The sequence below is a fragment of the Neohortaea acidophila genome (genome assembly GCF_010093505.1).
Source record: "Neohortaea acidophila strain CBS 113389 unplaced genomic scaffold BDY17scaffold_1, whole genome shotgun sequence".
Lineage (NCBI taxonomy): Eukaryota > Fungi > Ascomycota > Dothideomycetes > Mycosphaerellales > Teratosphaeriaceae > Neohortaea > Neohortaea acidophila.
In genome coordinates this window covers 534187-548768 of record NW_022985510.1, presented here as the reverse complement: position 1 = coordinate 548768, position 14582 = coordinate 534187, and the positions used below count along the sequence as shown (strand labels likewise).

At 56.4% G+C, this 14582-nt stretch overlaps 6 protein-coding genes across 6 annotated transcripts; 1 reads left to right on the top strand and 5 right to left on the bottom strand.

Annotated features, from left to right (window-relative positions):
- Positions 1-253: 253 nt before the first annotated feature.
- BDY17DRAFT_6164 (serine hydroxymethyltransferase-domain-containing protein) lies at positions 254-2204 on the bottom strand. Its single transcript, XM_033738564.1, has one exon. It carries the CDS (start codon positions 2013-2015, stop codon positions 438-440), a length of 1578 nt encoding a protein of 525 aa, XP_033593785.1. The 5' UTR covers positions 2016-2204; the 3' UTR covers positions 254-437.
- Positions 2205-2340: 136 nt separating this feature from the next.
- Positions 2341-4240, bottom strand: BDY17DRAFT_244244 (uncharacterized protein; the record flags this gene model as incomplete). The annotated part of the gene is made up of 2 exons (XM_033730513.1): positions 2341-3995; positions 4057-4240. The coding sequence occupies 2 exons, from the start codon at positions 4238-4240 to the stop codon at positions 2341-2343; spliced, it is 1839 nt and encodes a 612-aa protein (XP_033593784.1).
- A 242-nt stretch (positions 4241-4482) lies between these two features.
- BDY17DRAFT_288532 (spindle assembly checkpoint component Mad1) lies at positions 4483-6956 on the bottom strand. Its single transcript, XM_033732202.1, has one exon. The coding sequence runs from the start codon at positions 6875-6877 to the stop codon at positions 4625-4627; it is 2253 nt and encodes a 750-aa protein (XP_033593783.1). The 5' UTR covers positions 6878-6956; the 3' UTR covers positions 4483-4624.
- A 128-nt stretch (positions 6957-7084) lies between these two features.
- BDY17DRAFT_243587 (uncharacterized protein) lies at positions 7085-8773 on the bottom strand (the record flags this gene model as incomplete). The annotated part of the gene is made up of 3 exons (XM_033730451.1): positions 7085-7595; positions 7644-7983; positions 8116-8773. 3 exons carry the CDS (start codon positions 8771-8773, stop codon positions 7085-7087), a joined length of 1509 nt encoding a protein of 502 aa, XP_033593782.1.
- Positions 8774-9838: 1065 nt separating this feature from the next.
- On the top strand, positions 9839-11188 carry BDY17DRAFT_6118 (uncharacterized protein). Its single transcript, XM_033738560.1, has one exon. The coding sequence runs from the start codon at positions 10113-10115 to the stop codon at positions 11028-11030; it is 918 nt and encodes a 305-aa protein (XP_033593781.1). The 5' UTR covers positions 9839-10112; the 3' UTR covers positions 11031-11188.
- Positions 11189-14581, bottom strand: BDY17DRAFT_6117 (uncharacterized protein). The gene is made up of 10 exons (XM_033738559.1): positions 14369-14581; positions 13924-14309; positions 13839-13873; positions 13710-13756; positions 13473-13631; positions 13148-13410; positions 13048-13081; positions 12943-12989; positions 12800-12875; positions 11189-12720 (listed from the first exon to the last, which is right to left on the bottom strand). Exons 1-10 carry the CDS (start codon positions 14466-14468, stop codon positions 11348-11350), a joined length of 2520 nt encoding a protein of 839 aa, XP_033593780.1. The 5' UTR covers positions 14469-14581; the 3' UTR covers positions 11189-11347.
- Between the last annotated feature and the right edge of the window lies 1 nt (position 14582).

The following is a 14582-nucleotide window of genomic DNA, read 5'->3' as shown; positions in this document are numbered from 1 at the left end:
TGACATTGCGGATGTGTTTGTCGCCTTGCGGACGCGGGGTCTGGTGGAGTACGGACGAATGAGGTTGGCTGGTGGTTGGTTGATTGACCGTTTTGTTGGAGCTGCTGTCCGGCACCATGGACTGATGTTTGTGCAGTGCGCGAGACGTTTCGGTGACGACGAAGAATTGGTGAACAGTTCGACAAAAGGCGGTGTGGTGAATGAAGCGGCGGAAAGAGAGACCACCACTCACCGTGCCTTCATCTTTCGTCAAGAAAGTTTCATCGGCCAAGCAACAGTGAATGAAGCGCGAGCCTCAACACAATCATATCAGCAGGGTATTGTTCCTTTTTTGCCCACGTGTTGAATGAACTCTCGACACCAACCCAGATCTAAATCCGACTCCGGCCCCGAAACACCCACGCTGATGCCCTCACACCTCATCTTTGGCCCCCTTTTCACGAAGTCTCGTCCCACGGCAGCGAAAACGTGCCCACCCAGTCCTCCACCTCCCGCCTCAGCTCAATAATCTCCACCACCTCCTCACCCTCCCGTACGTACTCCCGGAAAGCCGGCACGCCGCCAGGGGCCTTGCGTCCGCTCTTCTCCGCCGCCTCTTTGGCCTTCGGCTCCAGCATTTTGGTGATGTTGACAGCGCGATGCACAATATCCGCCACGCGCTTGAAATCCGTGGCCGCGAAGCCGCGCGTCGTCATGGCCGGCGTGCCCATGCGCAGGCCACCGGGTTTCAGCGCCGACTTGTCGCCCGGGACGGTGTTCTTGTTGGCCGCGACGCCGACGAGCTCGAGGATGCGCTCCACACGCGCCCCGTCGATGCCCTTGTCTTTGAGATCTACGAGAACCAAGTGGTTGTCTGTGCCGCCACTGACGACGTTGTATCCCAGCCCGTCGCTCGCCTTGTCCCCTCCGAGCCGGGCGGCGAGAGCCTTTGCGTTCTCCAGCACTTGTCGCTGGTACTCTTTGAACTCCTTCTGCTGCGCCTGGTGCAGAGCAACGGCCAGCGCGGTGATGGTGTGGTTGTGCGGTCCGCCTTGATGTCCGGGGAAGACGGATGAGTTGATCGGGTTCTCCAAATCGTACATTTCCTTATTGCCCTTTGCGTCCTCTCGCCGCACACCACGTCGGAAGAAGATCATGGCGCCTCGCGGCCCGCGCAAACTCTTGTGCGTAGTGGTGGTCACCACGTCGGAGTACTCAAATGGAGAGGGAATGACGCCGCCGGCTACCAGACCGGAGATGTGCGCCATGTCGCTGAGCAAGTAGCAGTTGCCCACCTTGTCTGCAATCTTTCTGAACCGGGCGTAGTCAATGAGTCGGCTGTAGGCACTTGTGCCTGCAATGATGATCCGTGGTCGATAAAGCATAGCCATCTCCTCAAGCTTGTCGTAATCAATCAACCCCGTCTTCTCGTCCAACCGATACGGCAGCGTCTCAAAGTACTTCGAAATCGCACTAATCTTCTTCGTTGGCGTCTGATACCCATGACTCAAATGCCCACCATGCGGCAAATCCAAGCCCATAATCCTGTCGTGCGCATTCAGCAGCGCAGAATACGCATACAAGTTCGCCGGGCTACCACTCAAAGGCTGCACATTAACGCCCCACTCCTCCTCCTTCAGCCCGAACGTCTCCAGAGCGCGCGCCTGACACAGCCGCTCCGCCTCGTCGATGAACTCGTTGCCCCCGTAGTAGCGCTGGCCCGGGTAGCCTTCGGAGTACTTGTTCTGCATCACGCTGCCCAGCGCATCGAGCACCGCCTGGCTGGTGAAGTTCTCGGAGGGGATGAGGTTGATGAAGTGCTTCTGCCTGCGCGTCTCTTTGCGGATGATGTCGAAGACGGCCGGGTCGGCTTGCTTGAGGTGGGAGGAGAGCAGCTTTTGCTGTGCTTCGTTGGAGAGGGCGCGGTAGGCGGCGGGGGGAAGCTGCGTGATGGCGGCGGCGGCGACGCTCGGCCGCCTGCAGGCTTGACATGTGAAGGAGGTAAGGACTCGCGAGGAGGCCTTGAAGGAGGACATGTTGGGCAGGCGACGGAGGAAGATGGAGTGCAGCAGAGGAGAGTGGTGGAGTTGGACAAGCTGAGGTGGTATTTCTTTCTTGCTTTCAATTTCCCCTCCAATGCTGCTGGCAGCTGCTCAAAGCAGTTAGCGCTTCACGGGGGCAACATATACCAGCATGGGAAAGCACGTCTTTGGAGCATAGGGAGAGGAGCATAGACAGTACAGGCAGATTGTTCTGCAGACACTCGTATTAAGGTACGCCCGACTTCGCTATTGGTAGCAATCGACCGGAACCCTGACCCAGTCATCCTTTCACACAAGCAACCCAACGCCGCTCCTTTCCTCAACTCACAAAGAGCGAGTTGTCATCGATGTGGTACTCCTTGATCAAATCCGCCAGTTTCTTCGACTCGAATGTAAAGTCCAGCGGCTTCGCATACTGCACTTGGTACCTCACACGCTGTTGGTCCCCGAACGTATCCATCTTGGCCTTGCACCGGAAGATGTACGTCTTGCACAGGGCATCGTTGAACGTGTCCGCCACCTTCTTCTCCTCTCCCTCCTCTCGCAACGTCACCAAGTCGTTCGCCTTCATGCCCATCACTTGCTCGCCCGTCTCGTTGAAAGCCGACAGCCAAATCTGCCCCGTGTGGTCCGAGACGTTGATGGACATGATGTATCGGTGTTCGGGAGCGTCAAAGGTCATATCACACTTCTCGCAGCGCCATTGTCCAGTCTCCACCTCGACCACTTTCTTGTTGCAGTTTTCCGAGCGGCAGGCGGGATAGGAGACGCTGTCTTGCTTGATGTAGATGATCGTGGCCTTCAGGCTGAACCAGTCCGTGTCCTCGCGCATGCCCAGCTCTTCGTCCTTGATCTGTGCAATCGTCTTGGTCGCGTTCCTGTCGCCTCCCGACATGGCGTTGACCGTCGACATGGTATTGGCATGCGACTGGAACTGCTCGTTGCGCCCGCTGCCTTCATACCAGCCCTTGAGGGTATACGCTTCCTCGTTGTCCGGATCGACGGTCATGCTACCGGAGGAGAGAAGCGACAAGCTGCGGCCACCAAAATCAGAGACCTTGACCCCTTTGAATGCCACCACAGACCCTAGCTGTGCTTCGAAAGTCGACGCCGTCTTTCCCCAGACGGTGAGGCGGACGTTGTAGCCCGTGTTGTCGACCAGAGTGAGTTCGCGTTTGCTGTACGGCTTGCCCGTCGTCTTTGACACGATTTCCGACACCTCTGCAATCTCTTGAAGCACGCCAATACAATCGATCGTGTTGTCTTTCTCCACAGTCGAGAGGTCGGCAAGGGGGACGAAGGTGAACGAGACCTTTGGAACCCCTTCGGTGTCCTCCACCTTCTCAATGAGGGTGTCCTTTTCGAAAGTGAGCTCGTAGTCGTTGTTCACGTTGGAGAACTGTTTCTTGGCAAGCTGCACTTTGCATGGCGAGGAGACGAGGTACACGCTGTTCTCCTGCAAAACCTCGTACCACTGGTCAACAGCGTCGTTGAAGCCAGTCGCTCGAATCTCGCCAGAGTCATCCAGGAAGTTGACGCTGAACAGTTTGCCCTCGCCGTTCTTGTTGTGCCATGTTTTGATGTCGCCCTTGTGTGTGCATCTCGCTCTGATGGTCCACTTGTGCGCATAAGGGGAGAGAGCTGCGATGGGATAGAAGTTGGCGAGGCCATTAGCAGCCGAACGAGAAGGCAGCGACTGCTGCTGTTGGGGCTGCTGCTGCTGCTGTTGTGGCTTGTTCCCGTAGAATCCGTTGCCTTGGATGTTGTCTGGCTGCGGCTTGGTCTCTCCTCCTTCTGCCTTCGCCTCGATGGCCACCGGCTGTCCGATCTTCTCCGGCTGCCCATACTCTTCAAGGATATCGCAGTCGAGGATGATGATGATATGCTTGTCCTTTACGAAGTTTGGCTGAAACTGCTTGAGGCGACAGATGCTGCCCCTCTTCAGCAGGTCGTTGTGGATCACGTAGTTGATTTCTGCCAACAGAGGTTTAGTATGCGATGTGCGCGATCTCGACAACGTAGGCAAAGAACTCACGCTGTCCCAGCATGCCCTGCATGAAGTTCACCCCATCATTCATCACCACGCGGAAGCGCTCGACTCCGTTCTGGTTGGCCATGGGCTTGATCTGCACGCACTGAACGATGGGCTCCGGCGTTTGGAGGTCGTTATCGCTGATTTGGCGCAGCGCGCCTTTGGTGAGCACGTCGGAGAGATCCATGACGATCGCTGAGGCCTCTTCACTGTCGGGCGTAGGGTGGCGTTCGAGTGATGTTGTGGAAGATGTTTGGCCGGATGAGGCGAATTCAGCATCTCCAACTGATGACAAAAAGCGGGGCGCGACTGCCTGGACGCGCTCCGACGCGTCTGAAGCCTTAGTCATCCTATCAATTTCACGGACGTGACATACACGTGCCGGCATGAGAAAGTTATTGAAGAACAAAAGCAGGAAATCATGTGCGAGGGTGATTCACGTCTTTTCTATTCGCCACTGTACTGAATGCGAGCAGCGGAGACGCCGCCTTCCCCTCTTCTGAAGGCAACAGTGCCTCTCATCCAATGACATCTAGGCCGACGCACTACTGTATGGACACAGCCCGCAACCTTACATCCTCGCCGCCCTCGTGCTCCTATCATAAAACTCAAGCGTACACGCCGCAAGGAAGCACGGAATCTCCTTCCTCCCCTCCACCCAGAACTCAATCAACTCCTTGATCTCACCCGCAAAAGCACTCTGCGGGCCCCCACTGACCTTCATCGTTCCATTCTCGCCATCAAACACAATGCTGTTCTCCTGCTCCTCGCCATCATGGATGGATGAAGGGTAGAGGATAGACGACGCCTTAACGCGGCCGTTCGGCATAAAGTCCAGCTTCCAGCCGAGGATGGAGCAGACTGCTTCGCGGAACTCGAGCGATTTGCTGTTCCAGATCTGCTTGAGGCGCAGTGTTTTCTTTTCGTTTTGCGTGAATTGTTGCTTGCTTTCTTCCAGCTGAAGGCGCACGTTCTCGAGTGTGCTGATGGGGACGACTTTCGTTCGAGGTTGCCGGCCTTCCAGTTGCTCGGTCAAGACTTGGTTTTCCTCGCGTAAGGCTTTGAGGGTGGCCATCTTGATTGCTTCCGCTTCTGCTGTCGGGTTGTTCCGGAACTCAAGGACACGAGTGCGTGAAGACTCGGTCAGTGAGGTGATTTGGGAGACGCTCGCCTTCAGCTCCGCCTCTAGCAGCTGGTTGCGAGTCTGCATGCTGTCGAGATCGGTCTGCAGGCTGCGCATCTTCCGCCGCATATCACCTAGTCGCTCGCCCGCTTCCTCTTCTTCGTCATCTTCTCGCCCACGCTTCTTGACAGAGGGTACACTAGCAGGCTGCACTTCCACTTGGGCTAGTTCACCCTGCAACTGCTCCACTTCCGCTCGGTATTGCTCGACGATCGCTTCGAGATCGTGTACTCGCTTCATACGCTCCTCGTCCGCGAGCTCAGGGTTGAATTCGGCCTCCTCGGCTTCGAATGTCTTCATCTGCGCCCGCAGGTACTCCACCTCCTTGATGGCCAGGTTCTTCTGTCGTTCCAGACGGGCACGAGCTTTGCTATCTGTTGGTGCTGTGATTTGGGCTGGGACTGCCGCTGCAGCAGTGCGCTGTTGAGCCAACTCGGCCTGCAGACGTTGCAGCTCGTCTTCCTTGGCTGCAAGCTCCGGCTGGATGGCACCAAGCTTGTCCACCAGGTTGATCCTCTCCAGACGCTCGCGCAAGAAAGCCTTCGCCATGTCTTCGGGCGTGTCGTACTTCAGATCCTCCTTTCCACCCGCCTGGTTCTCTAGATAGCTCGTCCAGCTCCTCTTCTCGTCTTCCAGAATCCTCTTCTGTAGCTGTGTTTCGGAGAGCTCTTTCCGTAGATCATCCATGATCCGTAGTTTCGCCTCCAACGTATGCTTCTCCTCCTCCACCACCTCAACCCTCTTCTGCGCTTTCTTGAGCGTCTTCAGCTCACTCGATTGCTCGCGATTGGTGACTTCCAGCTTCTTGATATGCGCCACTTGCTCCGACAGCTCCTTCTTGATAACCACCAGAGTATCCACATCGCCAGCCTGCGCCTTCAACCGCAAGACCTCATTCTCAAGCTCACTAGCCTCCGCCTCCTTCTGCGCATGCCGCTGCTGCGCACTCTGCAAAGCATTCACCTTCCCCTCAAGATCAAGCTGAATACCCTCCACCGAAGCCCGCAAAGTAGCATACTTCTGCTCGAGCTCCTCAAACGCATGCCGACTCCGGCGCTCCTGCGACGACAACTCCACCTGCGCCTCCTCCAACTCCTCCCTCGCATTCCGGTGCTCATCCTGCAGTCCGCGCACCCTCTTCTCCAACGCCGCCTTCTCATTCGAAGCCCGATCTTCCCTCTCCTGCCAATCCCTCGACAAGCCATCCGCCTTCTTGACCGCAGCATCGCGCGCCGCTTCGGCCGCTTGCGCGCGCTTGAAATCCCTTTCTGCGCGCGTTTGCACGTCGCGGAGCTCGCCTGCGTGTTGGAGGACGACGAGTTCGCGTTCCTGCTTCAGCGCGTCGAGCTCGTATTGCAGGGTGTGGAGTTGGGTGCGGAGGTTCTCATTGTTTACGTCGGCTTTGGGGGCTGTCGATTGTCTGAATGTTTCGCGTAGGGGCTGGCGAGTGGACACGCTCTCGCCGCCGGTGAGGAAGTCGTAGGTTGGTTGATTGTGCGCCATGCTGCAATGGCAAGGAGGGGAGGTCGTTGCATGCAGGTTAAGTCGTCTCTGAGCACTACGAGGTTGTGAAGTCAGGAAGCCAAAACATCCAAGCTTCAATTCACCATGGCTTTCCGCATGACTAATAAGCGACGACATATGAGCGTTTTAGACGGTGCACCATGACTACATCATTTCTGAGAACAGCAAAGTGTTTGAAAGTATTCTGATTCTATCACTCTATCACGTTAATCAACAGGAATCCCAAAACTCCACTTGATGAAGGGTATCACTTTCAAGCAAGACAGAAAATCCAATTCCCTCACACCAGACGTATGCAATGCCAATAGCAACAACACCACCACCTCACGGCTTGAAAGTATCAGTAGAATTGCCACCAGGTATCCCACCCTCTTCTGCGTCTTCACCGGGGGCCGGCATCCTCCTCGAGCCGCCATCGTTGGCCCACTGCCGGATGTGACATTTCTTCGCTTGCCGCGGACACACCCTCGCTCGATCGAGACTTTTGAATCGTGGGCCCGTAGGCCCGTTGACGTAGTGGTATTGACCGGCGAAGCGGTATTGACGCGGGTCCGACAGCGGGTAGAATTTGTCTCCCCAGTGGCCGGCGAAGTGGAACCAGCCCGTGGGCGCCGTGGGGTTGCGAGTCGACGCGCGGATGGTCTTTTTGACGGGATCCCAGGTGTACGACTGTGCGTTGAGCGCTGGATCCCAGAGAGGACCGCGATCGGTCTGATCGTGAAGAATGCCCCACGGCAGGATGTAGGGGTGCATGCCCGGGGTGGCGTACATGGCGTGTGTGCCAACCGCCGAATATACGACGGGTCGTTCGGCCCCCGCGGCTGCAGTGCCGTTGCTCCACGTGCCCAGCATCCTTCCCTTCTCGTTCGGGTCGGGGCGATACTTTTCGAGGGCATGCCATGCGAAGGCGTCGCCAAAGTTGTGTTCCGACAGGAAGACCTGGTCGGGTTTGCCGTGTCGGAAGCGGATCATGGTGTGCTCCCAATCGCCGACGTGATTGCCAAAGCGAATACCGAGCACCTTCTGGCCGAGGTTGAAGGAGTAGAAAAAGAACCAAAAAGCGTCCACTATGCCATCTTCCTTGGGCACGACCACAAGTATCGCGGGGGCTGACGATCTACCGAGCTGGTTTGGGGTGTGCTTTGTGCCTCGCAGTTTGGCTGATCGCTTTCGAAGATCGGGCTTCGGCATTGGCACTGGCTGGAAGGGATCCTTGCATTCCCCTCCGAGAGCATCACAGGAGTCGCCGCAATAGCTGTCGCCTTTGCCGCACCAGCCGTAGATGGAGCAACACTTTCCAAACCCACTGCCTTGACAAGTGAACCCGGTACTTCCCCCGCATCTTCCATCGGGACTCGGGGCCAGAGAAGGAAGTACCGATTCGATATCTTCCGTCGTCTGAGTCTCGAACGTGGGTTGGGAAGGAAGTTGATCCGCATCACTAAACTCGGGCCATTCTGCTTCTTCTTCATCGTCCTGGTCCTTGCGCCGCGCCTGGAGGGTTTGAGGGATATTATGGACCCCGGAGAGCCATTCAGGTCGCGGCCGTTCTTCAACATTATCTGCGCTCTGCAAATATACGAATCGGCCGTAGCCGCCGCTGTCGTAGCGATTGAGGTCGTTTAGGTTCGTTAGGTTTCGTTCATACTCCAAGTCCGAGATTTTGGAGTAGTTGAGGTAAGGGGGAGTGTGATTGAGATGCTCGGCGATGTCGCCCGGCCAAAATTGCTCGCGAGAGAATAGATGGACGTAGGGAGCGTGGTCGAAGACGTACTGGGGTATCTCTCTCTTTGCGCGCTCGTCAGGCGTCCATGATGTTGGATCTTCTTCGCCGGCCCGCCACCAGCTACTTGTATCCGGACGGACCGGAGAGGGGATCTCATCTTGTACACCATCCCATGCCCATGCATCACTGTTGAGATGGGCGACACCGCAAAGGCCGAGCCACAGGCATGCTTGTCTGTTGAGCCAACTTTTGCTGGTAGCGATCCATTCCAGGTTCTCCTTGTCCATGGCAGAGTCGGAGTCCTTGCTCAGGTGTACGACCACCCCGGTCAAGGTCAACCAGACCAGAGCAAGGACGAGAAAGATGGCGAACCATTTTCGGCTAAGTGTCCGCATCAGAGAGATGCGGGAAGAGGTTGGAGGGCGGATTGGATTAAGGCGACAATGTTGACGTCGATTCGATATGTTACAACGAGGGGTCTGTCGAGAAGTAGGGTGGTGAGATGGATGATAAGCAGGACGGAATGGGTGTCATGGATTGCTGCGAAGCCAGCGACGCTGGAGATGCTGAAGCGATTGGAGGGGAGTATGAATCAGGCGAAAGTCGAGGGAGGTGGTATCGAAACGCAATGATGATATCGCGGTGCCGGACCGCCTTGTGAATAGAGTGAGATGAGTGCTAGACGTGGAGAAAGGCGATTAGTACGGGGGAAAAGAATGCGCGCAGTCGTCGTAAGCCAGCATCATGATTGAACGGTAATTACGCTCTCGTGACCGGGAAAGAAGGCGTGAAGCAAGCGGTACTTACTGTGCTTGGTACTGTGGATCCGGAAGGCTACGGCGCCGATCGAAAGATGTCGCTGCCGGAGCGGATGGGTGAGATGAGGTAATCGGTGGAGCGCGCGGCGACCGGAGTTCCGTCAGCAATGAGCAGTCGCAGACCGTAAGCGCGGAGGAAGGGTTGTAGTGGTGTCGCACTCGACCACACCGAAGGCGTGTAGGACAGTTGAAGTATGTAGCGGAATGGCGTGGTCATTATTCAGCCGCGAGCGGGAGCACGTCAGCTTTATGAGAAGCACCTCAGGGAGGTGGAGATGGACAATCCAATGGAACGAATGTCTCGTAAAGTGTGGTATCGGCCGAAACAACCCCTCTCGCCCTCTCCCCCGACGGCCCTGTGCGAGTGTAGTCTTTGCCTGGCGGGGGCGGGAAAGCTGGTGCCTACGCGGCGGGCGAAACATACTGCACATGACTGCAAGATATCGACGTCACATGCCTCTCGGCCGAGCACCTGCAGAAGTAGAAGCGCGCCATGCCCGGGCCGCGGTGTTAGCGAATGCTTGTCCCGCCCCACGGACCCTGGGCGGGTTTGAAAGAGCAGGGGAGGGCGATTCCAGCGTCCAATGACAGCGACCCTTCACGCCACAAGTCAGATCTCTATAGCGAGAAACAAAGAGCATCTCTCTAGGGCGTCCATCAAACAGACGCTTTGAGAAGGTGCGACTCTGCAGCCCCGCCAATCTAGGCGGCCAATGGTTGCAACACGCCCAGCACGTTCTTCGTGCATCTTATGACCTGGGTCTAGACCGCGACCGCCTGCTTCACAGCAACCCGCGTCAACTCATCCATGCGTCCGCAAACTCTCCCCCATGACCCCGAGTGGGAGTATGAGTACGAGGAAAATGCGACCGAGGACTACTATGTCACCCTCGACCTGACCACCGCCTCACCAACCTCGAAGCCCAAACCAGCGCAAAGCTACGGCAAAGCTGGCGGCGGACAGGCAGGCCTCTCTACTTCTGCAAGTGCTGGCAAGCTCCACGTCCTGGATCTGCACACCGACAATCCCCTAGTCCTATTTGGCAAGGAGCTGTATAGCTGCTCATGGGCCGAAACCCGGGGAACTCAACTCTACGTCGCACGTGCCGGCACGGCTGAGAAGAATATTAGACCGGGGCATGTGCTAGACTTCGTCGCGTCGTCTCGCATCCAGCTTGTGGGCCAGCCGGCCGCTCTGATTGAGCGAGGTCAGCAACCCACTGGTGCATCTGCGGAAGACGCCATATCCATCAGCAAGTATGTAGACGACTTGAATGGAGAGAAAGATGCCGATTTGAACACGCCAAATGATGCTCCCCGGGAAAGCTTGCAGACCTTGCAAGAGCGATCTGCGACACCTGTGCAAGCCACTACAGATCCAGGCGTGCAGGCCAAGGCATCCTTCTTCGAACGACTGGCCACGATCAAAGCGCAGAAAGGCGAACGCAATCAAGCCCTGTCCTCTGATGGCGCGCACTACCAGTACCGAGCATCCAAGGTCGACAAACATGCAGTCAAGAGGCGATCTTTAGCTGCCGACGCCAGACTATCACAACCAGTTTGGACGGGCGCTCCGAGAGCCAGGAAACGAGGCCCTTACAAGAAGCGGCGACTGGAAAGCATGTCTGCTGTTCCTGAGCCGAATGAGGAAGCGCAAGAAGATGCTTTAGATGAGCCACACCTTGGGAATCCGGACCACGAATCCATACAATATGAAGACGGCTGAAGGAATGCAAATATCATACGCCGGCCCGCTCTCCACATTCCCAGCAATGATACCACTCGCGCACCGTCACGCTTCTCAAGAGCTATTCTCCCCCTTGACAACCGTCACCTTCGCCGTTGCATTCTGCGCATACACCCGCAGCCCCAGCACGCACATTGCGTTCCACGGATCCCCGTCGAAGATCTCGTTGTTGGCGGAAAGCTCGTATCGGCGCACAAAGGCGTCGTCGTCCTCGTCCGAGCTGAGGTAGGCCGATCCGTCGCTGCGTCCATGTCAGTAAGTCTGCCTCTTTGGACAAAGATGCTTGGGCGATGAACTTACATGTCGGAATTCCAGTCAAAGTCCTCGTCATACATCTGCTCCGCAGCTGGGGAGGCGTCTGAGACGTCAGATCGTGCGCCGGGAGATGGAGCCCGACTTCGTGGTCGCTGGTCATTAGCAGAATCCTCGACAGCTAGCCCCTTGAATCCTGCCACAAGAGTCTCCTGTCCGTCACTGGCACCCTTGCCGCCGGCGGCCTTCGGCTCGGCAGGTTGTGTCATTGTCTGATTTTCATAAGATTGTGCCGTATCCTCAGCCTTCACTGCACCATCGTCTTTTGCACCAGCCGTAGTCTCTCCGCTTCCCGCTCCTTCTGCATTGGAAGCACCTTCTGTAGCCTTAGTTTCCCCGCCTTCCTGCGACGATGCCTCCGTCTCCGGTGGAGTCAGAGTCGTCTTGGACTCCGTCTTCTCATCTGATGCCTCGCTCGCAACCGGTGCTTCACCTGCAGTAGCATCCGCAGGTTTCTCCTCGTTCGCCTTCCGCTCCTCCTCCGCAGCCAGCCGCTTCTGCAGCAACGCGTCTTGCACACGCTTCTTCCTCGCCCGGCTCCGGTCCAGCTGCAATTTGGACAGCTTTCGCTCCCGCTTCGCCTGCGCCTTCACGAAATCCCTGCTATCCTGCTTCTTCTCTTTCTTGTTCGCCTCCTCCATAGCCCGCAGATTGCCCTTGCTCTGAGCGTAATCAAACTTTCGCCCGATGGCGAGCAGCTTCTCTTTCCGCGCCCGCGCATACTCCATGATTGCTTGCGATGCCGTCTTCGCCTCCTTCTGTCGCTGCGCAATCACCTTGAAAATCACATGATATGTGCCGGGTTCCAGATCTTCAACCTCCGCCGACACGGAGCGCGTGAACTCCGGCTCTGCGCCAGAGCTGTGCATGCTGCGCACGATCCATCTCCCGCTCTCGTCGCCCTCCTTGTAAATCCGGAAATGCAAAGCGTAAAAGTAACGCCCGCGCAGCGCCCAGAAGTACCGATCGTCCGGCTGGCACAGCACCACAACCACACTACACTTCTCCTCCACAGTAAAGACGAACTTGGTATCGAGAAAGTCGACAGCCCACGGCACATTGACGCACGTCCAGCACTGCGAGACGCGCCACTCCTCCGTGGACAGCAGGCGCACGCGGTTGATGGTGTCGAAGTGCTTGAGGAAGTCGGCGTAGGAGATCCAGAAGATGCCGTCGTCGCCGAACGTGTGCTGCAGCTTTTCCATCATCGTGGGTGTCCAGAGTTTGCTGCCGTCCGCCCAGTCGCCTTCCCATTCGCAGTCGCCCCACGGGTTGCGGATTTTGAGCAGGCGGAGATTGTCGCCTTCCCAGGCTTGGAGGACTGCGTAGGCGTGCGATCCGACTAGTCCCATTGTTGCTAGATGGGGACAGTTGGTTAGTGAAACGTCATAAGAGTCGCCGTCGCCAGGTGAGAGTGGTCTGTGGTGTCTACTTACTTGCACTGGTGCTTCCGCCAAATAAGTATTTCTGGTTGACTTGCGAGAGCTGCTCTTTCCAGAATCGATCCTTGTCCTGGGGAGTAAGTTTGCGGGTCAGTCTCTGATATGTACAGAACAGGACTGGATTCCTTGATACTGACCATGATATCGTTGGAATTGAGAATGACTCCAACGCCGCCCGTCAAGTCTGTTCCAGATTGCCTGTTAGAATCTCTCACCCTCGCCTTGATCTTCGTATACATTACCTTCGACGCCCTCGGATGTGAATCCACCTTCAATCTGATGGGGAACAGCAGTTATTAGCAATCGGATTCTCAGAGGAGCCTTCAGACCCTGCAGACCTACCGAGTAGTAATCCCCATGCGCCTTCGCATACGCCTTCTCAATCAACGGCAGCCAAGTCTCGTTCGACTTGCAATGAGAGAAGTACAAAGCCTCACCGCCCCGCTGCAACTGCACCCTCAACTCCTCGTACTTGTCCCGATTAAACCCCACGTACGATCCCGTCTTCTTCTCCGGGTCGAAATTCTTGATGAGCGTGAGCGGCTCCACGTCTCCCACGTTGACGAAGACGAGGCCATCGACGATTTCGTATACCCATTCTCCGTCTGCGAAAGTACCGTCAGTAAGGTGTACTGCAAGGTACAAGTTGCTGGGTGCTCGAGCATACCTCTGTAGAAGACGAAGCCATACACGTCGACTTTGGTGTCTCTGGCCACACAAAGTCTGTCTTCGATCAATTCCCGCTTCGCGGAGACGGCCATCAGCGCTGCGAGGAACCAGCAGTCGCCACTTGCTCCTTGATGGACATCGCTCGCACTAGCCCCGTCTTTGAGCATGGAGTCAGTGACTGTTTGAAGCAAGATGGCCAACCTGTTTATCCCCTTGTTGAAGGACTTAGACTCACCGACGAAGAACTGTGGGTTGTCGAAGACATCCTCGATGCGCTTCACACTATAAGACGAGTTGATATGGTCAGCGAAGGGTCCCACGAGTCTCTTAGATAGACGGCGGCGGCTGGCCTCCTTCAACGTACAATACAGGCGTGTCTGCCGAATCCGGTGGCAAGCCCTGGATATATGTCAATCGGCTGGCCGAAGCAATAACAACATCACGCATACCTTCGGATACTTGTCGTCAAGGCTCCGCACGCAGAACGGATTCAATTCCAAGTCAAAGTTGGGATCCCGATACTTCTGATTGAGTCGTTGGCATTCAACAACAATATCCGCAACTTTGGCCCGGCATTCTTCAGCCGCCTGTGCCCAGCTGTGAAAGGCGTTTTTGCCTTCCGACTGCAGTCCCTCGCCCGGCGTCTGCTCGATGGACTCCTTCGCTTCCACGATTTTCTTCGTGGCTGCAGATATGCGACTAGGGACTTTGCACAGGAACTTATCCCAGGCGGCGTAGGTGTAGTCGGAGGGCGGAGATGTGTTTGTGGGTGCATTGACTTTGGGGGCTTCTTCTGGTCCAGAATCGGAATCATTTGCATCGTCTTTCTTCGGCTCTGGGATTGTTTGAGCACGTAGTAGCATGGCTTGGGCCAGCTCTTGAACGGTCACTTACCAGGCTCTGGTGCGCGGGGGATTGGCTTTCTCGAGCGCGTGGGCATTTCTAGGCAGTGCTGGTTCTTTGCTCGAAGCTTCGAGCTCGAAACCGCAGGCATACGGGGCAACGACTTCGCGACTGAAGAAGAGAAGGTGGGCTGTCGTCTTACAGGACGCAATCAAGGACGAGCGTGTTTAAGAAAGCGCCGAACTCATGTGAAAGAAGGAAGCTG

Coding starts and splice junctions, on each gene's coding strand:
- BDY17DRAFT_6117 (XM_033738559.1), bottom strand. CDS start 14,468: ATGCCTGCGGTTTCGAGCTCGAAGCTTCGAGCAAAGAACCAGCACTGC. Junction 14,310..14,368: donor CCCCCGCGCACCAGAGCCTG/GTAAGTGACCGT, acceptor AAACAATCCCAG/AGCCGAAGAAAGACGATGCA. Junction 13,874..13,923: donor TTGACGACAAGTATCCGAAG/GTATGCGTGATG, acceptor ACATATATCCAG/GGCTTGCCACCGGATTCGGC.
- BDY17DRAFT_6118 (XM_033738560.1), top strand. CDS start 10,113: ATGCGTCCGCAAACTCTCCCCCATGACCCCGAGTGGGAGTATGAGTAC.
- BDY17DRAFT_288532 (XM_033732202.1), bottom strand. CDS start 6,877: ATGTCGTCGCTTATTAGTCATGCGGAAAGCCATGGTGAATTGAAGCTT.
- BDY17DRAFT_6164 (XM_033738564.1), bottom strand. CDS start 2,015: ATGTCCTCCTTCAAGGCCTCCTCGCGAGTCCTTACCTCCTTCACATGT.